The sequence below is a fragment of the Oxyura jamaicensis genome, chromosome 2, assembly GCF_011077185.1.
Source record: "Oxyura jamaicensis isolate SHBP4307 breed ruddy duck chromosome 2, BPBGC_Ojam_1.0, whole genome shotgun sequence".
NCBI lineage: Eukaryota > Metazoa > Chordata > Aves > Anseriformes > Anatidae > Oxyura > Oxyura jamaicensis.
In genome coordinates this window covers 64,420,495-64,446,525 of record NC_048894.1, presented here as the reverse complement: position 1 = coordinate 64,446,525, position 26,031 = coordinate 64,420,495, and the positions used below count along the sequence as shown (strand labels likewise).

Genomic DNA, 26,031 nt, shown 5'->3' with positions numbered 1-26,031 from the left:
GGGGGAGAGATGGGTAAATATCCCAGCTGAGTGTTCTTTGCTTCTTTCTGAGTATCTCTGTCCATTCATGCTCAATGCCATGGAAATGCTTTGAATGTATTTCCTTGGAGATAATTTCACTTTTTTTTTTAAAGTCATGAAAAATTACATATAGAGTATCTTACCCTAAAAAAAAAAACAACCACCACCACCAACAAAACAGATAAAAAGAACTACTGGAAGTTATGAAAGCAGATTTGTTCCTTTTTATTAAATATGGATTCATTTAATGTGTACTTCTGTCGCGTAGTGAGCTTGAGCTTTTTTCTTTTTTAAAAAACTATTCAGAGAAGAGAAGCATGTATTCATGTCCAGAGCATAATTCCTAGTTGTTTTCAGCAGGTGCTTAAACACATAAGTTCCAGTTTATAACTGAGCAATTCACCTTGTACACCTGTATGTAAATTCATAGTGGAGTACACAATTTGAGTGTATAAATGATACCTTTTTTCAGTGTGGAATTCCCACTGAGAGGCCAGATCTAAAAATACCAAACGTTTCAACAAACAATTCCTGTGCACGGTGTGTTGAGTAGTACACCTACAAGAGAGCTTCTACTGACAATTTCTCAACTGAATGCAGGAGTCCAAGCTGAGCTAGATTATATATGTTTTTTTAATATTGGTCATATGCTCTTACAAGAAATCCAAATGCATTTGAATCATGATGAAGATTAGTGACACAAAATGATTGTTTGGTGCAGTATGGAAGTTTCTTTTGTGTAGCACAGACGATGCAGTAACTTCCAGTTAATTACTTCAAAAATAGATAGGGCTTTAAACTAGAGTTAAAGGGGGAAGGGGATAATACCAGGCATGCCGGTGATGACCTAAGGGATGGTGTGCTAGAATCAGAGGGACTGTGTGCCAGTGAGGACCTTCAGTCAGCTCCACAAGGTGCTCCATGTAGGGAGGCTCATCTGAAGTGCTTCTACACAAACGCACGCAGTATGAGGAATAATATGGATGAGCTAGAAGTCTTGGCCCAGTCCCACAGCTACGACATCATCGGCATAACTGAAACCTGGTGGGTTGAGTCCTGTGGCTGGTGTGCTGCAATAGATGGTTACAGGCTCTTCAGGAGGGACAGGCAGGGTAGGCAAGGTGGTGGGGTGGTGATATACATGAAGCATAGGCTGGACTGTGTGGAACTTCAAGCTGACAATGGCAAAGTTGAGAGCCTCTGGGTAAGGATTAAGAGACGAACAAATAAAGGGGATGTCGCTGTGGGAGTCTATTACAGACCACCTGGCCAGAATGACAATGCCGATGAATTATTCCTTGCAAAACTGAGAGATGCCTCGAGGTCAACTCCCCTTGTCCTTATGGGGGATTTCAACCTGCCAGACATCAACTGGGATCACCACACAGCTGACATGAGCAAGTCCAGGAGGTTCATAAAGCGTGTAGATGATAACTTCTTGATGCAGGTGCTAAGGGAGCCAACTAGGAACTAAGATCACTCTTAGATCTGTTGCTGGAGAACAGAGAGGGTCTTGTGGGAGATGTGGCAATTGGTGGCCATCTCGGTCATAGTGACCATGAAGTGGTTGAGTTTAGAATTTATGGTGACAGAAGGAAAACTGCCACCAAAACTTCAGCCCTGGATATGAGGAGAGCGGACTTGAGGCTGCTCAGGGAACTAGTCAGCAAGGTCCCCTGGGAAACTACATTTGAAGGCATGGGTGTCCATCAGTGCTGGTCAGTCTTTAAGCACTGCCTCCTAAAAGCCCAAGTTTGGGCAATTCCAAAATATCAGAAGTCAGGCAGGCAGGGCAGGAGGCCGGCCTGGCTGACCAGGGATCTTCTACTGAAGCTCAGGCGAAAAAAGAAAGTACGGCTGCTGGAAGGAAGGTCGGGCAACGAGGAAGGAATACAGGGATGCTGTTCGTGTTTGTAGGGAGAAAATTCATGTGGTCAAAGCCCAACTAGAGTTGAAGCTGGCCATGTCTGTGGGAGACAATAAGGAAGGTTTTATTTTCATGTAAGATGTGTGAATAATATGCTACTAAAACATGACTTGATTTACAGAAGTACATTTGTATCAGTGCTATACTTTTTCAGTCAAGTGTTTCAATAAATCAATATTTAAAAGACACCCACAAAGTATTCTCATCAAATAAAAGGGAAAATCAAAAGGTAAGATGTAAGGGGAGTAAAGGAATTTTGCAGGATAGGCAAGGGTCATTCTAAAACAGAAAATCTTGTGTAAGGGAACATGAAATGCTTCATTTTAGAAAGATTTCAAAATGGCAGAAATTTGAATCTGCTAAATCGAAATACCAGCTTTTATACTGAACTTCATATAATTATGAGTTTAGGTACTTGTTAGTGTTTGTATCCAATAGTAGCATAAGCATATTTCTGTTGTGTTACTACCCTAAATTTGTCTTTTTCCTGCTGCTGTAGTACAGTGCTTTCTTCAGTAAAATCCTGGTCAAGTAACTCTGGAGTTTCTCATCGAAGTACCCTCTCCAAATTAAATCTCTGCAGAAGGAGGCATATGACATGGGGAAGTTGCTTACAAGGAACACTTCCACCAACTATGCATTTTCTTGTTGCTTGGTGGGAAAGGCAGGGTTTTCACTCATCTGTATCATTTCCTTGTTTGGAAAAGAAGTGGATGAGAGTGATGCTTTCACAACTGCTTTCACTAATGTCTTTCTTCATCTGAAACCATTCTGATGTGTAATCTATAATCTGCAACAGCCTGGGAGATTTTAGTAGCCTCTGAGAAATGTGGCATTGCTGTAGGGCAGATTCTCATAGGAGTATAGATATTCTGTTCTTGAGATTTTTAAATTTTTTTAAGGTTATTGATATGCTTGAATAGCAGTGCTGAATGTACGCAGGGGAAAAAAAAGCTAAGAACAACGACAGACAGTTGATGTTAAACAAAACCCAAACAAACAAAAACACACAAAAATCTACAAGCCAACAAAACGGGATCCAGATGGAGGAAGTGAGATCTATATTGTTTAGCAATGGAAAGACTGTCCCATTTATCCCTGTTTCCCATTATTTTCAGCACAATGTGAGGAGCTCTGCTACATTTATGTATTGGAACCAAGAGTAAGAAAGTAGTAATGAGTCTGTTGTCAGTTTGTGTGTTTTTTAATTTATAGCAGCATCACTGTGTTTTGCTGCCATGAAGGACAGAATATAGCCTTTGTCCTTATTCAGCATTAGCAGAGCCAACAATGATGCATGGAATTGGCAAAGACTTAGTCTCCATACACTGTTGCAGAGTAGTTTGTTTTAGTTGTGTGCATGGTGCCTCTGTTACATAAGCCATTTGTGGTATAATTTGGGACATCACACAGAATAATATTAGGCATGGATATCCACCTGTTGTGCAGCTGCAAGGGGAAAAAATACCTTATTGCAATCTGTTGTTTGGGATAGGCCTTCAAACACTTGAAAAACTGAAATATTATGACCCATTCCTTTAGCAGCATCATATAACAAGTGCTAACAGCAGTAATGCACAAGTTCAATAGATGTTCTACTTGCACAAATATATACAGTTTTACCCTCTTTAATGTCAACTTTGACAGATATATGTGGAGCAGATAGGTAGGAGAAAGCTTTTCCTGAAAATACCATGTGAGTTACCAGTCTCACCGTGTAATAGTGATGTTTCAGTAGGGCTGAAGGAGCTACAAAGCAAATAAGATTTTTGTCATTAAGCTCTGAAAAGTTAGTGCCATTTGGTACTGTGTTTCCTGAAGGTAAATCCACCTACCTTTTGTAATTAGCATTCTGTGTGTGAGTATGCAAATTAGTATGAAGTAGAACGCTTTTCACTGCAATGAAAAGCAATGCGAAGAAGGAAAAATGAGCACCTGAAGTACATCAGAAGAGGATGATACTGAAAATATTGCTTTACCATCCTGAATGTTGTCTGACAAAGAAGTAAAATGCTATATACAACTCTCTTCAGTTAAAGTGATGGGTCTCTGTGTTGTTTTGGAAGGCTTTTTAAATAATAAATAAATGAAAGCAGACATCTTCCAGTCATGTATTGCTTTTGTTTTGTCTGAACTTTACTGGGGAGGCACTGGGTATGTTCTGCTTGGCAAATAAATCTTTATAATACTCACTTTCCAAGGCAGAATTAAAGGAATAAAATTTTGGATCATGTTTCTGTTGATATTTTTGAGCTCTTTTTTTCTTTGTTTTCTTGTCTTTAGTTATATTGCAATGAATATACCAGCAGTGTGTTATTCTTTAAGCTTATCTATGAACATGTCTTCCTGATGAGTAAGAAGACGCACAATTCTTGTGTTTTTACCTCTTAAGGACTCGGTTACATCATGTAGTAGAAGAGTTTTATTGAATCATGCGTCACTTTGTTTTCTAGAGCTATAACACTTTATAGCAATTATGTATGACATTAACATGCACTGTTAGTTTTACTTCAAGACCAAATGTTGCAAATTAAATCAATGAAAGACTTGGCCTTGGAGGAAGATACTTGTAAACTATCTTCAGCTACTATCCTGTTCTACATTTAGTTACTTCTGGGAGCTCTGTCCATCACAGTGGTGAATTATAAGTAAAATCTGAGAATCTAGTTCCACTGTCACTATAATTTTTCATATTCATAAATACATGTGGGTGGGAAATTTTGATAAATTTGTTTAGGTCATCTTCATGTATTTGGGGGCTTCTTTCAGTTGGCTCTAAGACTGAAAATACCCAGTTGAATCAGCTTAGTAGAAGGCAGCTTTCATTTCTTATAATGTATAATAAAGTCTTTTGTAGTTGGGCCATGCAAAAAAAGAAAATAGGGACTTTTTGCATTTGGAAGCTAATTTGAATTTAAAGGAGGTATGACTGTAAAATTCAGAGAATGTTCCAGCTCCACGGACAAGCTTATTCTTTGACAAAAAAGTGCTCTGTGTCTGTTCAACTTTACCCATTTTTAAAATAGAGTATTTAATCACAAATAGCTACTAGCTGTGTGTAGCTAGGCTTTGAGTGTATGGAATTTGTGCATGTCTTACTTGGCTTCCTAAAGTGGCAATGCCCAAGTATTATTGAAGTATCAGTTTTCAGACTGAGTATTTTTAGTCATCTTGTTTTGCAGGCACCTAAATTTACCATAACTGAGAGAAAGGAAACAAACTGTAGTTTGTGCTTTTGATAACAATATGTATGTAATCAACACTTCCTGTTTAACGAATTAGTTGACTGTTTCTTTCATACATCAACAGCAGGGAAGATTGCTGGGATAATCAGCAAGTATTGGTAAAGGGATTCGGCAACATGTATAAGCTAATATTTCCTTTAAATAGTTTTTATGTAGACTAGATCAAAATTTTGAATGAATTCTACTATGTATCTAATTATTTTCCAGAAACTGAGTCAAGTCAAATATTATGATCTGTACAGTCTTTAATTACTTTCTTAAACCTGAAGGAAGCACGTTGAATGATTTTGTTTCCCCTTTACAATGCAATCAGTCTGCAGAATAAATTCTTAATTTTGAGTTAGAATTTAATATATTTGATTTTTTTTCCAAAGAGTTCTTTTGTACTGTCAATATAAATACCTTTTTCTTCAGTGATGATAAGAATACATTCTTTGTACAGATTTCTGTTGTGCTCGTAACACAATAAGTACCAGGGGCCCAACCATGTGTTCAGAAGCTCTATTACAATTCAGAAATAATTGTTTACAATGCTTCTAGAATTCAAGTATAGAGAGCTGTGTCAGCCCAAAATAATTTTTTCATTGGTCGTGGCTACTGAACCTCAACAATATGATGTTCCAGAGTCTAGGCTTTTCTTTCAATATAATGTATTGCCACCTGGACTGAAAAACCATTGGAGAGGAGGGTGGGACCATTCCCTAGGCAGTGAACTGTGAGGAAAGCGTGGCTGGCCACCAGGTGCTGACTGCCATTCCTGTTCCAAGAGGAAGGGCAGCAGGTGAGGAGTCGAGGTTCAGGTCACGGGGATGCTGAGTGGTGTTGGAGAGGAGCTGAGGACAGAGAGGGGCTCCTGGCCTGCAGAAGGCCTTGCCAGCCATGCAGTGTGGCTTTTGGGAAGATCTAAGACCTCTGTGCAGCTCTGACGTGTGCCGGTAGTTTGAATCATCTCGATGTTACCTCAGCTTTGCATTGGGTGGTACAGGCAATTCTCAGTGTGTTCTGGTGGTTTTGTGTTACCTTTCTGGTCTGTTGGAAAGCTGGTGATAATTATTACTTTCTGTCCATCAACTGTACTTTCCTTCTGTAGGAGGTTTTTTTGCAATCTAGTTAAGGATGACAGTATTTTTGTAAAATGTCCAGTAAAGAGAAGTTAAAATAATTTCTGCTCAGAATTGGGGGGGATATGTTTTGCAAACATCATTTTCTAATACAACAATGTGCAAGTATTTTGCATTTGAAAAAAGTGACAGCAACAAGTGACTGTAGAAGAAGTTGGGATCACCACAGCAGAAGCAATGGTGCACAGAAACCACTTGAAACTGTTGAGTCTGACTGTGTGTGTGTGCTCTTCCCATGTCTGAAGGCTGCCAAATTCTAGATGCCATCTTTCCTGGGAACTAACCAATGCTCTCTGGCATGATTTTAACATCCCCTTATGTCTATATTTGAAAAAACATATGTGTAGTCCGTAAACGAATATAGTGGTTAACAAGCTATGGATTACAACCCACAAAACATATTTTCTAAAGTAAGTTTCATAATGGCTAATGGAAAACAAATACCAGAGCTACTAAAACATGAATAATGCTATACATGCATATATTTCATAAAAAAAAAAAAAAAGCTGAAGGAAAAATCCCTTTCTGAGGTTTTTTTGTTTGTTTGTTTGTTTGTTTGTTTTTGAGCATGCTTCCTCCTGTTAGACTTAAATTCTAGAGATCTGAGGAAAGAACCTCTACTTCTTTGCTACACTAATATATTTTCCCTGGTAGGGCAGGACACTAGTGTATGGCAGCAACCTCTATTTGCTGTCACTACGCCCTCTGTGCTCCCCATAGCATCTGCTGGACATTCTTGGAAAAGGTGAGGAGCAGACCTGTACTGGGAAGGAGTGTGCTGGTGTAGAGCAAATTTTCCCACCATCTTCATCAGCAAATTGCCACGCTTGCTTGCAGTTCTTTGTTGCCCAACTTGGGTAGCACTGAATGAGGGAGCTAATTCTGCTAGTAACTGCTAGCTTGAACACAGCACAAAATTAGGGGGTTGATTACAAAAGGCTTGTGTTAGTAGTATTCTTAACCTCAGGTGCTCAATCTTGAGCCAGGGCTTTCAGAAGTTGGCTTAAACTATACTTTTTTATTTATTTAAAAGGAACTTGAAGTGTGTTTATGTGCCTTCTTTCATCTGGTACCTGCACATTCAGTTCTTCCACATTATTATAAGTCTGTGAAGGTTAGGAACTTGAGAAGAAGTAAGGTTTCTGTAACCTTTTGATTCTTCCGTCAAACCCCTTAAGAAATTATCAAACATTACCAAGGTTTATGATGCAATTAAAGACTTACTAATACATTTTATAACTGCCTAATTCTCCAACTAGAAGAAGGAAAACCTAGTTGCAGAATAATGTGTAATCACAAGTATACCGGCTCACATTTTGAAAAACTATTTTTTTAAATTAACTCTTACATACCTATACACATACTCTTAGTTCTAGTAAGATCAGTGGAAACTCTTAGATGGTTAGCACTGCTTTTGATCTAAACTGTACCTTTTTATTTCCCCCCTTGGTTATTATTTTCTCAGTACTTTGTTGATCCTAGTGCTGCACTTTGTATTTAGGAAATGGGAGGTAACTTCCGTATTAGCTGCCTCTTTTTGATACAGCAGCTACTGTGGAACATCTACCCATCTTGCCAAATTCAAATTTTTTCTATTTTGTGTGTAATAAAACAGTTTCATATATGCATGCATACCTAAATATATATTTTTATTTGTCTAAGAATATCTTAGCTGGTTGCTAATGTGGGAAGTTTGTGGTTTTCTAATATATAACTTTATACAAACCAGAAAGAACTGGCCTTTCTAATTTCAAAATTAATTGAAGCATGGCTCTTGGGTACTTTCCAAATGAGTATATGATGACATCTTGTGTAGCTAGCCAATACAAATCTCACTCTGTACCAGCTGTTGTTACCTTGTCAAGTACATCTCATGAAGCAAAAGGCCATGTCTGCCATGCATTTGTTTTGGCTACTGCAGAGAAAATGAGGATTGCTGTGACTAATAAAAGTATTACCACAGCTTAACATTGTTTTTCTTGGGCTTTGGAGCATGTGTGTGATATATGGATATACAGAAATTTTGTTTCCATCAGGCAAAGCCCAGCGTTATAACAATTCTATTTCACCTGCGTGGAACAACAAATGGAAATAAACTTTCCAGTTAAGGCACTTTGGGTGCTATCTGTACTAAAAATAAGAGGTGTTTGCCCAGTAATAGTTCTGATAAATTGGTTGTCAAAAGCTGTTGTATTTAAACTCAACAGTTGCTTTGCATGAGACGCAACTTCAGAACAAGTTCCTGAAACTTAGTGGTGCGTGTACGGTGGGCAAGGCTTTGGTAAACGAAAAGTATGATAGTAATTTAATAGCTGAGGTGTTCTGTGTTGTCTGAATTATTTCCTCAGAGGGCTTCAGTTCAAAAAAAACATACAACTTTCTGTGGTGCCAGTAAAAGGAAAAGCAAAAAGAGTGTGTAGATAGGAGGACTGCAATCCTGGTGAAGATCTCAGTCCTTTCAATTTTCACATAAACCTAGAATAGTTTTAATGGGATCTCTGTAATCTTCTGGGCTTGGAGAACATGCTTCATTGCTGGACTCCTGATGCAGTCTGTGCTCTGGAAGATGGGAGGAATGCATCAGGGTCCCCCTGCCTTTAAGACATAATGGTTAGTGTACAAAACTCAGCATAAAATAGGGACCTGCAGGCATCCAGATTATGTTGAGAGGCCCCTCCAAGCCCTACAGCAGTCCAAAGACAGGAGAACAAAAAATGGTTTTGTAACCAGCTATATTGTTCCTTGGTCTATGCTTTGTCCCTTAGAGGCATGGTAGTTTGTGCCCCAGCTTTCTAAGACATCATTGAAATGCCTTTGTTCTTAACAAGTCTTGTTATGTGTTCTGCATCTTCCATAGCTCTGTCAGGCTTGCATCTTTTTTCCACGCTCTCTATATGTGAAATACTTATTGGTTTAGTCAGTTTTGATAGCAAAATCTGATGTTGCCCTTGGTAGTTCAGTATTAATCTGTGCTATTACGGCTTATAGGTGAGTGAAGCTTGGAGACCTTTGCTTTTAAATGTTTGGAGGAAGCAGGCACCAGGACTGTCCCCATTTTATTGGAGTTCAATGTGCTTGTCCTACCACTTTTCTTCATCCTGCTGTGTAGTGTAGGGAAATAAGAAGCAGCAATGAAGAAGAATAGCTAGTGGAAAGCAGAAGAGGTTGGAAAGAGAAAAGAGCAGAGAAAAAGAAAGGTAAAATGGATAGATATATTTAAAATAAAATAAATAAATAAAAGGAAGTAAAACTTAGTTGTGGGACAGGGAAAAAGAAAACAGGTTAGCCCCAAACTTCTAGCTGTAGATAAATCTCTGTGAAGTGAGAGATGCAACTCATTTGTTTGGACATCTCTTGGGTGATGAATGCCTGTACTCCAGCTGAGAGAGTTTCCTATTTTACTAGGGATGGTGTAAATAAGTAAAGGAGTTTTTAGTCCATACTGCTAGTAGCTTGTGTAGACAAAATATACGTATGAGAGGGCAAAGCTGTGTGGTTAATTTAGTAGTAGGGTTCAGAGAGGCTAATGCCAGCAGACAACGTGCATTCTCTGCTGGTACAGTGAAGAGAAGTCTAAGGTGATGTTCCAGTAGATTTTTGCCGTTTTCTATTTGTATACCTCTGGGCATCAAACTGTGAACTGCTTTCTGTTCTCTCTGTAGTACGTTATGTGGACTTTATTTTTTTTTCCTTGGCTCAGGTGACTTGCAGTACTCCACGCAGCTGTGTCATTGTGTGCTGTTCTGCCCTACACTTGCTGCTGAGGGCCAGGTTGTACCTGACCTTTGCCCAACATGGGGGACAGCATGACCATAGCCTCTTTTCGTTTTGTATTTTGAATTAAAGGGACTGCTCCTCTCATAGGCCTATGTGGGCACTTGGTGCTGGGAAAAGGGTAAGGAGGTTTGCATACGTACAGAGTCACAGGGTTGAACTGGATCCCCAAGCAATGATCTGACTCACTCTAAAACAGAGCTGTCTAGGGCTTGGTCATTCTGACAGCAACTAGCATCTTCATAATCTTCGTATATAGATATATATTCTTAATCCTATATATATATATATATATAATATATGAAATAACCAAGACTGACTGACTCTCTCTTCCTCCCTCCCTCTCATCCTCCCTCACCTGGCCCCATGTGATTTGTGTGTTCTGTTCAAGAGTGTTTCCTTCTGTCAGAAAGCTTCTCTTATGTTTTGGTAAAGTCTTTCATGTTATAATTTAATTAGTTACTCTGCTGGCCCTGGATGATGAAAATAAAGTTTCCTCTTTGTATCATTCTTCCGGTCCATTGAAGAATCATACCTTGGCTCTCTTCAGTCTTCTTTTGTTTAGGTTAGATATGTAATTCATCTTTTCTCAGCTCTTCTCTGAATATCTTGCGATTTCTGCTCATCTTTATTGGACTGCAGCAATGAAACTTGACCAATATTCTCTTGCTGACACGCCAGTAATGGTGAGTGCAGCAGAAGGCTTTCCTGGCAGACCTCCTTTGCTGTCTGTGTGTTCTGACACCATGTTAGCTTTTTTGCAAGAGTGCGGTATTGTTGATGCACATCTACCATAATAATGTATTTTTATATAACGCTGTAACCTCTAGGTCTCTTCCACAGAACTTCTGCTTAGCTGAAATAGTGGAGGTAGGGTAGTTGATAAAAGGTGGAAAATTGGTTGTGATTGTAGACCAGATCATGAAATGGAAGGGAGGATAACAATCACTTGGAGGGAAGCTACTAGAATAATACTGCAAAAATATTTCACTGAATTTATTACAAAGAAAAGGGGGTGATGGGGGGGGGGGGTGTTGAAAAAGCTTGGAAGATTTTATAAATATTTTTTCCCACGGTCACTAGATCTGATGCCAAAAGGATTTTAGGAATAAATGTGCTGCAGTTCTGCAGTTTAGCTTGTGTCTAAAGGATATATAACCTGACTGAGACTAGCAGATAGCCAAAACAACCTGTTTATGTTGTATATACGTGACAGTACTATTATTTGTATTAATGTTAGAAGTATGAATGTTAACATTTGCTTGCTTGCCTTGGTGTCTGCTTGAAAGCTGTCACTTCACAACCCAAGTAGCTTTTCTCTGTGACCTTTTCCTATTCTTTGTACAAAAAAACTTCTGTTCAAGTAAGTTTTATATAAAGTGCTAGAGAAACTCACTTGTTTTTGTTTGTGCATATTTTCTTTTGAACAATAGTAAATTTGTAAGTTTGAAGAAGTGGTAGTTCACAATTTACTGTAGCTCTTTTGACCTACATCTGGAATGCCAAGGTTACTGCTGTGTTGTGGTCCAAAGTGAGAACACACTTGCATGTTTTGGGCTGTTTAGGCTGTGCCACACATTCATGTGCTCTTTCTTAAAAGAGGGGAAATCCTTACTCATTGAAACAATTTGCCTTCCAGATTGGACAAAAAGCTGTGGGTCTTTGCAGGGGGCTAAAAGCCTGCAAAATCTCACCACTGTATTTTTTCCAGTAATACTAGGATTGTTTGTTCAGCTGCTTTTACTCAGTGTAGCACTTAATGTGAATATTTGAAAAAGGTGGCTAAAGCAGGGAACTTTTATTTCTTTCACATATACCTGTAGATTCAAACTCATTTCCATGTCACGTTATTTATTTTGTGTGCGTGTGTGAAGGAGTTTGTTCTGTGTGTGAGCACTCCCAGGAGGGATGTCAGCAATTTGTCTGATTCAGCAGAAGTTGTTAGAAAATGAAAAAATGGACAGAAGTGCAGCAACTGCTGTGGTGAACAGTAGTTGCTGTTGAGGTTCACTTCATATAGTGTGATCCACATTATGGGCCTTAAGTCCATACTGACAGGCATAATTCCATTGTTTCTGAACCTGCTTCTAAATGCTTTCTTTTGGAGATGAAACAGCTATACACACAACATGGTTCATTTTGAGGCTTCCTCATTAGCCTTAAGGGGACTTTCCTGAAACCTGTGGCCCACGCGTCTTTGTTCATCACAAGGAAAGTTCCTAGTTCACTAGTGTTGGCTTAGGGACTGGTGGCTATGCTGGGCCTGGAGGCAGGAGGAGGAACTCGAGGGAAGGCTCCCAAACATGCCTAGCACCCCGAAGGAAGGTATGGGCTGAGACTTGCTCCCTTATTGACTCCTGCCTTGATAACGAGGGAAAAACCTGACCGACTATTACCGAACGGGCAAAGACTGAGTCGAAATCATGCAGGGATCTTGGAGCTCTAATTTCTCCTTTAGTGATTCACTTATGGCAATTTTGAAATGAAACTTCACACGTTGACAGGAAATATCTTGTCTAATTAAATGTTTTTTTTTTTTTTTTTTTTTCTCCTCTCTTTTTCCCACAGGAAAAAAAATAATCAGCTGAATTCCTGAAGTAGTACACTTGATCACCCTCTGATACTTGTATCCTTGAGCAAGTGTACTATGAAAGCTTGCGCAGGGTGTCATTGGTTGTAGCTAAGGGGCAGTTGGTTATAGAATTGTCTTGTACTATGTCTTTTAAGGCCTGCACATTGGTGAATGCATTATTTGTTCTTTAGCATGTTTTGTGATTGGTGCTGAAATTCAAGAATTGTGCAGTTTTCAGAGATGCTGAGTAATTGCTGCTTCTCTCTTATTTTGTTTTAAATAATTCAAAAAGATGCTTATACAAAGCTGTGGGCACCATACTGCGTAATTAATACTACAATGAAACTACAGCAGTATTAAAATTAGTCAAAATGGAGGTCTGCCTGTCTGGTACCTACAGAGAAAGTTCTGTCCTACCTTCTTAGTGTTCTAGAAACATACTTCCAGGTCTCTCTAGGAGCAGTTTAAAATAGCTTGGCTGAAGTCCCTGCATTGAAATTTAAGAAGGCATAAAAAGAACAGGAACAAAGAGGACATGCCACTAGAGAGCTCAAAGGCCACTCCGAAAGGACCAGTGGATGTGAGGTGAGATCAAGGCTTTGATCTCAGTAAGACAGGGTCCGTGTTCTTTGGTTTCAATAAAGGTTCAGTAGGATTTAAGCTGCATGCAAGCAGTGGGTGGGATGCAGTGAGATGAGGTGGGTACTGGGTGTCACCCTGGTGAGTTACATAACCATCTTTTCCCAAATTGTTTGCAAATGAACTCAATATGATCTCCAGATCATAGCTGAATTGTGAACTTTTTTTGGATATGTATACTGAATACTTTCAATACAGAAGCTGAAAGTTAACAATGATTCCTTTATGTAGTGGTCCTTTTTGAAGTAAAGAGCCCTGTATCTATAAGAAAACATTATATAGAGGAATAAATTCTACTTTTAAGTCTGTATTTTGTATATAGATGGCTTCTGAATCTTTTCAGCACAGTATATGTTAACAAGATTTACATATTTTACATATGAAAAGAAAATATAATTTTGAACTATTTATTTGAATATGCAAGTATACTGTCCTTGTTTGATGTTGTTTTCAAATAATCAGCAGAGAACTTTAAGGCTTTGGCATTTCATGCTCTTCTCAGAGTAATTTCTCCTTGAATACTGATACTTGGTTCTGTCTTAGTTATTTGATAGTGAGGTTTCTCAGAAAGCTTTTACGTCCCGCTCCGCTGGTCTGGCTCTTTTCTTTTGTTTGTGGGGTGGTGGTGGTTTTTTGTTGTTGTTTTGTTTTTAAGTCCCCTTCTTAATGTCTATCACAACATTTCCTACACAATTTCACAGCTGTGGCTTCACCTAGAAACTGCTGATATTCTCATCTGTTCCTGAACATCCCAGTGTGTTCCTGCAGCATGGCGGTGGTGCTGTGGCTTGAGGAGGAGTTGGTCTGAGAACATCAGCAGTGGCAATGGTCACCACTCCCAAACCCCATTAAGCAACGAGCCCAGGTGGAGGATTTGCAGCGATGTCTGGCCCTTCAAAGGCAGTGTTGTCTCGTGTCGACATCCTTCGAAGGCAGTGTTGTCTCGTGTCGAGGAATTCTGTTTGTAGGTCACTTAAGGCATCTTCTCACATTAGCAGCCTACTGGCCTGTCTTCTTCCAGCTGAGCCTCAAGGCTTATTGCACCAGTGCTCAGGAGACACATTCCTGCCATAGCTTTGTGCTGATGCTTTTGATCAGGCAGTGGTGATGTGGAGTAACAGGCCGCCCTTGATCCTGCATTATATGCCTGACTTAATAAGGGCCCAGGCAGGGCCTAGTTCAGGAGAGTAATGTGTGCGGCTGCCACTTGGTAATGTGGTTGAAACCTCATCCTGGTGGTGATGAGAAAAGTTACTGTTTGCTGGTTGCCCACAATGGACTCATGACAACTGATTGTGATACACCAACAGTGTGTTGTAATGAATCCTGTGAGTCATGCTGTTACTTTTTGGAGTATTGGTTTCCTTTAACTTTGTGCTGAAAGGGAGCACAAATGCAGGCACAGGGATTCGTCCCTTCTTCACCTCCATGTAGAAAGCAGCTCTGTGTGGTTTGGGCGGCAGGACACTGTTGTGTGAAAGAACCTTTTGTACACATTCATGCAAAGTTCATGCAAGAACCTGAAAGATTTTTGGCCACCTAAGAGGTGAGCACCACAGAAAACCATCATGGATAGTCAGCATTAGCACAGGGTTAGCAGCCACTCTGAAGTCATCTTCCATGAGGTAACCAAAAAGTTGTGTAGTAAATATTTGTGGTTTTGATCAGCTGTGCAGAATATGTTGTGTGACAGACAGACATGCTTAGGGGTCTGTATCTTCAGGCCTGTGTTGTCATGCAGCTGAATATTTAAGTGTATATAATAATTGTCACACTTGAAAATTTGAATTTCATTAGGTGGGGGGTTAGACTTAAGCATATGAATTATTTTTTACATAACACTGTAATGTGCTTACTAGTTTTGACAAAGATTTCCCCCCCCAACACAGAGATGGCAGATAATTATAAGCAACCAGACAAGGTTATACAAGGGAATATTTTAATCATCTTCATTTTGGAGGAGACAGGCCAATGTGAGTTAACTCTTAGACAATCTACTTTACTGATACTTTGCTTCAGCTGATTGACAACATCTTGGAAAAGAAAATAAGTATTTGCTATTCCTGTCATAGACTTCTTTCAATCACTGCGACAGATGTTCCAAGCATGTTGTTCCTTTGTTAGGTTTCTCTAGTAGTAAAAATACTGTGGTCTAAATATAGTTTAAATTTGGTGGGATACATTGGTGGAGCATGCTTCAAAATTGCTTTATACATGGTTTAAATCAAATGGTAATGGTACAAAACTATGAGGGGGGAAAAATGGGAAAGACTACTTGAGATTTTTTTCAAACCCAGGTAGGAATTTTTGTGCAATTACATTTATAGCAGTTCCAAGGAAGTGCTATTTTTTTTCTAACAATTTTTCTTCCAAGTGCAAGAAAGTGCTTTCTTTTTCTAAACAATCTTTCTTGCAGTCTGACTTAGGATGAAGACTACATAGCATAGTAAGTTCCTATTTACAGGATCCATTGGTTAGAAATGGAAAATAGAAAAAATAGCTAAATAGTTCTCTCTTCCTGTATCTTCATCGTTGTCACTTGTGACAGCTGTATGTTATGCATCAGAAAAACACAAATTTTGTTTTCCTTTTTTCAATTGAAGCAGAGTTTAGAATTCAGCAGCAGTTAAAGTAACTGAGAAGAGAGGGATAACCAACGAGCATATGAAATGTACTCATGTTTAATTTGGGGAACTCAAAAGGTAAAAGAACTGTGATCCTCACAACCCTTTTTCCCTCTGTCAATGAGGTGCAGTTCAAAGCTCTGTCGTCTCCTGCTCACGCAGTACTGGAGACCACTGGGAGAGCTAACAAGATGTTGCAGGCTGTGTTCTGCTGGATAGTAGCAAACATCTCCTCCTTCTTATTACCCCCCTCACTTATATCTGGATGACTGCTTGCTGTTCATGAGACGTGTTCTTGGAGACCACCACTTGGTAGCTGCTGCCGCTGGCTCTGCCTGGAATTGGGTTACGGGGCTTTTCCAGTAACTGCTCCAGGTTCTTCTGTGATTGCAGGTGAAATTCCAGTCAGTGGCACTGATCAGGGAAATGTTCTCATTTGGCTACTGGCTCTCTGAAGGCTTTCTGCTCTCTCTTCATGACATCTGTCATCAGGACATGTGTACAGATTAAATTGCTAAATTGCAGTGTCTGGAATGAGGCACTCATTCGTTTTCCAAAAGCGACGAGTAGTTCAACAATAGGGCACAGTTCAAGGCTTATTTCATCACTTGGACTTTTGCTCCAGTGGAAGAGATTGAGATTTCAAGTTTAAAAACTTGAGATTGTCACTTCGTAAATGTGTTTTTTTTTTTTTTCATTACTAGATAATTTTGTAATAGGCCATAACAATACTCAGAAAATGAGGTAGGGGAAAACAGGTGCTGTGGTCTCCAATTCCAAATGACTGAAAATAGTTGTCATCCTTTGTTTTGTGCCCTTTCATGGGGGAGCAGAGAGAAGCTTGTGTGGTAGTTCCATGTTGTGAAGCTGGTGGCTGTAGAAACACATCTTGGTGGTCCTTCTTCTGAGCCTTTACAAGTAGTTTGTATGTGCTTTGTCCTGAAGCCCTTTGGGCTGCGCTATGATCTCGTGTAGGGAGGATACTTCTAGGTTTTACAAATTTTGAGTGAAGTTTATTCATACTATCTGTCTTTTTCCTTGGTTTTGAGCTTCTTTCGCAACAGTGAACAAGAGGATTGTAGCTATTTACTTATTTCTTCATGCTACTTATGGGCATTAAATCAACAGATGTATTTAAGCTGTGAGAACAGTGGGAAAGACTTTGAACATCTAATTTCTCCCCCTTTTTGCAGCATTACTCTTCTGATTTAGCGGCAGTCCTGTTTCACTCACCCCAGGTGGTGCTTTATGAAGTTCTTGGGGTAATTTTACTACTCACAGGCTGCTGAATGAACTTTTTTTTTTTTTTTTTTTTCCTTCAGGGTGATGGTGGCCTTCTCTTAAATGTTTTTATGAAAGAAAATTCTTTATGCAAGAAAATCATAACATACCTCTTGGGTTTATTCGCCTGTCTGAAGAGCATAGAGGGGTATGTTGGGGCGGTTACAGCATGGCAAGACCATTTTTTCCTGAAAGGTAAATTGTTCATTTAGGGACAGATGCATGAGATACTTCTTTAATTCTTTGTCCTTACCCATTTCTGACAATGTTTGCAGAAAGATGATGGTGCCCTTATCTTCGTATTGAGCAGCTCCAGTTGCTGCAGATGAGGAGAAGAGGTAAAGTTTCTTGGGGGTGAATAGTAAAACTGATCCTGCCTGCCATAGCATTTGGATATAGCTAACAAGAAGGGGAGATACTGTGATCTTAACATAACCTTCTGGCAGGGTGCTCTGCCATCTGTCTCGAGACTTGCAATAGGAGATTAGACAGCCTCTCACAAGCTTTCCTATCAAGGCTGTCTACCCAAATGGCAACAAGGAACAGAGTTGTTACATAAAAATGTTTTCCTTCAAAATTCTCCAGTATAAAATTCGTCTAAGACTCTGATTTAGCTAAGTCTGAAACTGGTGCAAACCATTTTCCAAGGTCCGTTTTTCTGCCTGTATAAAGAACATACAGTAATAGTTTAGTATATGGGGCACAATATTCCTAAATAACAGCAAGGAGAGCCAAAAGCATTGATTCACTATTTGATAAGATTTCTTCCTTCAACAGGGGATACAGTTTATTTGTCAGAAATCAGCAGGTGAGAGCTCTGAGGAGAGGTGGTGTGCTATGAACGAGAAATGGAAGCAGCTGCAGACATGAAACCTTGCTGATGAATATTAATGAGCTGTAACATTTGTATTTAAGGTTTGGAACTCATTCTGTGTGCTCAGTTTGTCAAAAGTTTCTGGGGGCATCAAGGGCAGGCAGTGTCAGTTGTGCAACAGGCGAGGACCTCAGCCTGTGCCCCTAATAGCGACCTCACTTGAACTGAGAAACACGTCTTAACCACAGCTCTTAATGACTGAGATATGTTCATAGTCTACAGCTTTTTAAAGTTTGCTTCAAAAGGGTTCATCAGTGGATAAAACATATGCATACACTGCTCTGTGTGGTCCCTTCTGGCTTGCAGCTGCACATCAAGGAAGTTGCGAGGCTTGTAGAGGGGCAGAGCAGTCCTTCTGCTGTGTGCCAGCTTTCTTTGTCATGAAAGGTGCTCATTCATAGGGATGTGTGGCCGCATGCAGCCTGTTGATCCTACATGGGAAAAAAAAAAGTGTGTTTTTTTTTTTTTTTTTTTCCTCTTAATGGAAAGTGAAACTTATTTTCTGTTTGTATTCTCTGGTTTAATCTGAAAGAAGGCAGAGGCAATATAAAAATTTAATGAGGGTAGTTCATTCTGTTGGTTCACAGTGGCTTGGATTTGGGGAAAAAAAACACAATGTCAATCAGCACAGTACTTAAGGATTCCTGTTTAAGAATGCTATGCTTCAGCAGATGCTTATGGACTGCCCTGAATAGTAATGGGTTTAGGAACATGCTTTAGGGGTTTTCATGAAGGAAGACCTAAGTTATCTTGGCAAGTGTTGTATTATGGCTGCATTTACCTTTCCCATAAATCCCGGTACCAGAGGCAGAGTTCGCTCTCATCTCTTGAGTGGTAACCGGGTCCATAGAGTTTTCCACTTCTACTTGGCTGGCTTTCCAGGGCTCTGTTGCAGCAATACGATCAGACCGTCAGAGGTGCCCGCACCAATCTGATTGCACGATCAAAGTCCGCACCTTGCCTTTCATTCCCCTGTCCCCAGCCTTCCTGTGGTTATTTATTTTAAGGCATCGAATGCAACATTTCTCCATTTCAACACCACCACCCACCCCACCCAAATTTCTACCCCCCCCCCTCATCACTCTAACTGGAAGCAGAGCCAGACCAGCGAGCTGCCAAGTGGCTGGGCTGTTTATCATTTACTTTTTATATTTTTATATATGGTCTGGAGGGTGTGTCAGTGGGTTAATATCAGTGACCCGGCACTCGGGTGGATGCCTGGTGTACCCTCCTCACGCCTCCGAGGCGGGCCGGGCCGCGTTGCCATGGCGCAGCGGCGGGGGAGGGCTCCCGGGATGGCGGCCGGCCCGCGGCCTCCGAGCCCGGCGCTGGCGGGGGCGGCTCTCAGGGAACGGGTTTGCAGCAGTTTTTACGCCTTTAATGATAATGCCGCTCTGATGAACGCCTCCTGACATCCGCCTTCCCCGAGCAGAGACATCGGGTCAGATCCAGCCCTCGGCGGAGGGGTCCGTGCTTGCATGGAGGGGGTGCCGGAGGGAGATGGTGTTGCCCGCTGCGGTGAGTTTGCTTTTGGTTCCCCATTCACTGTCAGTGCTCCTGGCAGTGGGGTGTCTGCTGCGTGCTGGCCCCCCACTCCAAAAATGCTTCTGAGAAGAAACCCTGCCCTAGCTGGTAATGATGCGGTGTCATGGTTTATTGCCTGAAAACGAAATGCACAAGCAAATTTAATGTATAAAAGATATTTCATGGCAGCGGGGTGAGAAATGAGTTAAGGTGTAAGAGAGTGCACTACTGGGAAATGAGCTTGCATTACACCCACAGAGCATTTACTGTACATTACTGTTGTTTTTGTTGTCTGCAGTTAATTGAGTAATTTTTTCCAAGACTGAAACTTCAGGTTAAGCATGTTTGCTTTGAAAGACAGTCTTCCAAATGGAGACTGCTTCTGCACTTACCATATTAACAAGCTCTTGTGAGGCACATTTTGTATGCTGTGAATACAAAGGTATCAGTGGGGGTTAAATCACTGTTACATAAACAGCCAATAACAGTGTCTCACTGTACTGGAATTGCTCTAAAATAGTTATTAGCTTCCAGGCTATTACTGGGGGAAAGGCTCTGTTTGGTATACATGAGCAAAGGCATTTTGCTGTTTGCAAATGTGTACCTACAAATATGTAGGAAAAGGCAAAAATGAACCAGGAGAATTTTTAAGCACTAAAATAAGGATGCTGCTTTAAAAGTAGGGAAAGCCTAACCTTGGGCTGTAATGCAGCCTTAGCATTCAGTTTTACAGCTCTGACAAGATCTTTATCTCCTAAGTTGTACAGGCAGGGGTGAAGCAAAATCATGACCAAACCAATTTTCAGGGAGCTGCATACTGTACAAAGACGTTTCCAAAGAGTGTTGTTGTTTTCACTCGTGAAGCATGGTCTAACTGGTCGCAGGTATGTGTGCAGGTATCCTAAAGATGCAGAAGTTATTGTACAGCAGAATAGCATTGCCTTGCCAAGATGCAGGTGCACGAGCAGCAGGGTGAATCATAACCTCAGGTTTATCAAAGCAGCATTATGCAGTAGTTGAAATGCCCTGGGCATTTCGATACTGGGGGATAGCATGGAATAGCAGAGAAATGTGTGCTGGGAGGCGCTGTGGCAGGGAAGCAGGGGTGCTTCATCCCCACTGGGGGTGAGCAACTGTTTCTGATCACTTTTTTTTTTTTTTTTTTTTTTAAGCTTTGAAGCAGAAGGCAGCTAGCTAATTTCTTCGTTTGGTTGGCAAAACAGGCCTGCTACCTGTTGAAGGAGCCTGAAAAACTGACACTGTCATCTTTGAATGAGAGCAACTGTGTTTACTCTCAGAGCTTCACGTGCTTGAGTACAAGAACTTTGCTGGCATGTAGGTGTTTTCAAATGGCTGCAGAATAGCGTACAGCTGTTTTTTACAGGTACTGGAAATACTGCTTCTTCTGCATTTATGTGAGAAAGCACATCTTTTTGTTTTGTTTGTTTAATTCAGCTTTTTCATTTGTCTTGTGCTTATTAATATTGGCAACTACCTTCTAAGAGATAAGGTGACTTATGTTTTGGTTGTTTCGGCTGTAGGGATTTAACACTTTTTTTATTTTAAAAGGTGGCATTGCTTTGCATCACCAGCAGTTACTTATTTAGGCATGTAAGGCAAACATATGACTTTGCATTAACCTTTCCTTCCTTCCTGCCTCCCCTGACCCCCAAGTATTTCAGACTGAAACTTGATAAGTTAATCACAGTTACCTTGGCAAAACTAAAAACAAATTAAGATGGATGAAGGTTGACTTTTTTTTTTTTTTTTGATAGGCTGGGCACACACACAGCTGAAAGAATTAATTGCTGCTGTTTTGTCAGCTCCCTTTGACAGTGTAGGATTTCAGCAAATACTTCCTCTGCGAAGGAAGTGACACATGCCCTGTCTTCTGCTTTTTGAAGCTTGCTGGATTTACAGAGGGTCTTTAGCACAGTTGTGTACATGTGCCTTTCAGATGTTTGCACATCCATGGCACGTAGTTAATGTCAGCTAGTGTCTGGATCTTCATCTTGGTATGTATGCTTGTCACAGGGAATTTACTGTTTATGCACAATTTAAAAATGGCAGACCTTTAGTATAGATCTTTATTATCTAGGTATTTATCTATCTATCTATAGGTATCTATCTATAGGTATCTATCTATAGGTATCTATCTATAGGTATCTATCTATAGGTATCTATCTATAGGTATCTATCTATAGGTATCTATCTATAGGTATCTATCTATAGGTATCTATCTATTATTAATTTCTATTATGCAGAAATTAATGACATTTTAAATTGAGAAGAGTTTTTGCTCCTTTGTCTGTTATGTACTGTGATTTGATTATTAATCCCAGCAGTGCTGATGGATCAGGAGATGCTAGATGGCAGGGCACTGTATGTTGTAGAAAGTCAGCTATTAATATCAGCTCATCCATTCCTGGCTCATACTTTGAAAAAACATTGAGAAGGGACTTATGACACAAGAGTGGGATTTATTTTGAGGGAGACTCCGCAAGAAAACCCAAGCCCAAGTCTTCCCATTAATATATTTGGAAATCTTTTCATAATATCAAATCTGACAAGGTAAGTCCATGCAGCATATTTTACCAAATATGAACTTCAGCAAGCTGTCTTTCATCTAGAAAGTGGGTTACTACAGGGAGACTGAGAAGCAGGGAGGAGTCTTTTGGACCTTCTCTTTGCTGGCATCATTCTGCTACCTGAGCCAGGGGAGGCTGAGCTGGTTTTAAAGCAACACACAGGCTTCTTTCGGTGTGTTCCAGGGGTCTGTTAAGATGTTTTATGGGTGCACCCTTCTGTCTGGGTCTTGACTCAGTGCATTATGAAGTGAATGGTCACAAACCAGCTTGTGCTGACCACAGTAAGATTTTATTCTGGTTGAACGTACCTTTACATATATGAGGTTTTTATTGCCACTGCAAGATAAATGTATTTTTTTTTCTTTATAATTAAGTTTTATCTTTAAAGACCATTCTAAAAAAGGTAGAAATATGTTGTTACCACACTTGGAAGTTATGATCGTGATTGTCAGGAACACATGGGAGTTGACTTGGATGAATGCTGTTTTCATTGGTGGTAGTTTTACAATTGGCTTCTGTGGGAAAATTAATTAAAAACCCATCACCAATGACTGAGTGCCTTTTGAAAATCCTCAACTATTTTATTAAGATTTTTGACTTTGGAATTAATGGCTGCAGGTCAGAATAAGAGGCTATTTTCTAACTACCCTAATTTTGTACTGCGTGTGCAATAATTGCTTACACTGTATTTAGCAGACATGTACAGAAGTCAGGTGTTCTTGCAAAAGGGCTTTGGGCAGCTTTCTTTGCATGGGTTGGATCTGAGACAATCTAATAGGGTCTGATTTTTAGAAAGTCCATTGCTGAAAAGGAGGCCGTTTCAGGAGAATGATGCTTGGGCACCTTGACTTACTGGCTGCTTTTGCAGCTTTTGGGCCAGCTGTTTAGCAGGACTTGTCAGAGTGCTTCAGGGCAGGGGGAGTTTGAGCCCATGCCTTGGGTGCAATAGTGATATGTGGTGAAACAGCAGCAACTCATCTTCCTTTAAATCTTTGTGCCATTGGAAAAGGAAGCAGTAAATGAGAAGATGCTCAGGAAGGTATGTAATGGGTTAACTCAAGAGCATGCTTTACGTGAGCAATTGGCAGCAAACTATCTAAATATGTCCATAAGACTTCATCTCTGCAGCAACTGTGTTCCTTAGAAACACACGGTAATTCATCATTGCAATAAATCACTGCAGTATGAAAGTGTTGTTGCGGGTTGGAGCTGAGGCACATGGGAAGGCTGTGGTTGGCCAGCACGGAACCTCCATTTTCCAAAACCATTCCTTAACCCCATTCCTGAGCCCAGGCTTTTCCTCCTGTAAGTATTCCCTGTGCTGTCTCACCCCACCTCCCTGGCCTCATCCTGCATGTTCTCCTCTGCCTGCCTGTCACTGAATTGTGCAAAACCAAGTGTCCCCTTCCCCATTTTCCGTCTAACAGGGGATTTTTTGCTACTGGTAGGCACACTGCTGCCGCCTGCTGCCATTGCACTGTTCCTGGATGCTTTCCAACACTGTCAGTCCTTGCTTTCATCTATGCCCCGGGATTTCAGAGGAGCTGTGAAGAAGCAAACCTTTGTGTGAGATTTGGCTGCTTTACAGAGTCGCTTGCCTCAGTGGAATGGAAGTAATAACAAGGGAGTTTCCACAGATGGATGGATATTGTGGGGCTGTGCCAGGATGTTTGGTTTCCTAAAAAAATTGTGAACCATTGAAATTCTGGTTCTCTTAAAATCCTTTGTAGCTTTACAGTTGGTCTGAACACGGTCTGGATTTCAGTGAAGAGGTACAATTAACAATTAACAAGTTAGCAATTTTCTGATACCCAGGATTCCCGCTGCTCCACAGATGCTCGAATTCAGAGTGTGGGCTTGTTCAATGTCCTTTGGTGGTGGTGTCTTAGTGGAGGAGTAGTGTGCATATCTCGGTTCTGAGGGTGGGGTTAGGGAAAGGATTTTGGCTTCACCACATTTATTCCACAAAACACAGAGAGAGTTCAAGTGTGAGGGACAGGAATACAAAGAAAAAGCACTGTGTTTTGGGATCCTTAACTAGGTTTGTAGGTTTACGATGCGTACAGTGCTGTTCATGCAAAAACCAAAATATATGCCTATTAGAACCACTTAAAACTGGAGTATTTTCAGAGTGAATCCTCTGAACATTACCAAATGCATTAATTGATTTGAATGCACAACATATGTTAAAATCTACACGTAATAAGTGTGTACCAAACCATTCCTTGTGGGTATGTCAGATGATTGTAATAGATTTCAAATCTATTCCAAAATCTGCAATTAAAACAAGTTGAAATTAGATTCATAGGTCATTGTGCCTTTTTTTCTGTACAACTTTTTAAAATGTGAAAACTAAAATCTCAACTCACAACTTGCCATGCTTCTGTAATATGAAATTAAAATAGGTATTAACTTAGAGTATTTAATTGTTATAAATTTAAAACACTTTGTTTTGAATTTGACTTCTTACAGTCCACATGGGTTTTCTTTGTGTAGATTAAACAAGAGTGAAACAAAGCTTTAGATAATGCATGTTTTTTCTTTTTTTGGTTGGGAACTTAGGAAACTGTCCTGGAGAAATATTTCATAATATAAAACTTGCTGAAACTCCTATTTTCTACAAACATCTTAGCTTTTGGTAATGTATTTTCTGATGGAAAGAAGTTTTTGGTGCATTTCCTCTAAGCAATACCCTCTTGTCAGCACCGAAGCCTACAGTTTTCCTGGGGAAGCGAAGCATCAGCCCAACCTAGGCCATTTTTAGCTATAGAAGATTTGCCAGCTACTACAGCCAAACAGTGCCAGCTGTGCCCTTTGGTAATATTAGTATGGGAGAATAGCTATTAGGTCACTACATAAAATTTAAATTTATTTAGGGTTTTGAAACACCATGGTATCTTGATGATTATTGACTCCTATGATACTAAGGCTCTGTTCAGTTTGCACGTGTGCCTTGACAGTGCACTTCCCAACCATAACGTGTTTCAATTTACTTTGCTCAGATTTTATGGATACATGTTACTTGGATACATGGATACATGTGACTTGGTTTGGGGATAATTCTGGGGCTAATGTGCCATATAATGCATTTTATTCTCCAATACTAACATACCAACCTCTGATCTTCTTAAAACCCAGTTTTTATATGGCATTTTAAAGGGCAATATATGGTTTGAAATGCTTCATCCACTTCTTGTTAGACAGGATTTGCAGTATAATAGTTAAAGCCCCTTTGATAATACAACACAGTTCTTATTGGCCTCTACAAGGTATTCCTGAAATAAGTTCATTAGTGTGGTTTGTTGCAGCCTTCTGGGTTTTTCTGGCACTATGCCTTAAGGAAGCTTTTCTGTTGCACTGTTTATTTTCAAGTGTTACTTAAAGATGCAAATTAGACATGATATATTTATAAAGCAAAATTTTGTGAACTTAATTTGACCAGCCATCTCAAATATGAACTAGAAATAAAATATTGCAAATAAAATTTTGGTTTGATTTGCTTAAGTCTCATTAATTTGTACAATGGGGGGGGGGCATATCATTTCTCATTGCATGTATTTGGCAATCAGTAGTATAACAAAAGTCTGAGGAGTTTTTCTCTCTTGTAGATCAACAGCATTAAAGAGAAGTGTAGCGTGGTTATTTTTAATGTACATTTCTTGATCACACAAAACATTAATGGTTTTTGGAGGTTGTATTTTTAAATCCTGCCAGCTTCATATTTGTTCTTTTTCCTATTAAAATGTTTAATTTCACTTGGACAGATGAACATTTTTTCTTCCACTTGAAATAATGGCAAGGGCAAACAGATGTCTTTCAAAATGCAGTTTCTGCCTGGGTT

The 26,031-nt window shown here is 40.0% G+C and overlaps 1 protein-coding gene across 6 annotated transcripts in view; it reads left to right on the top strand.

Moving 5' to 3' along the window:
* The window catches only part of HIVEP1 (HIVEP zinc finger 1), a 116,577-nt gene that overhangs the window by 17,499 nt on the left and 73,047 nt on the right, over window positions 1-26,031 (top strand). For 4 of the 6 annotated variants that reach the window (XR_004747856.1, XR_004747854.1, XM_035316105.1 and 1 more), the window contains exons 1-2: window positions 17,267-17,399; window positions 19,511-19,596. The exons of 1 other annotated variant lie outside the window; for it this stretch is intronic. Coding sequence is in view for 3 of the 5 variants with exons in the window: in XM_035316105.1 (XP_035171996.1) it covers window positions 17,293-17,399; window positions 19,511-19,596 (193 nt within the window). In the remaining 2 variants the exon portion in view is untranslated. Of the gene's footprint in view, window positions 1-17,245; window positions 17,400-19,510; window positions 19,597-26,031 lie in introns of those variants that run through there. One more of the 6 variants, XM_035316106.1, reaches the window with a different exon arrangement.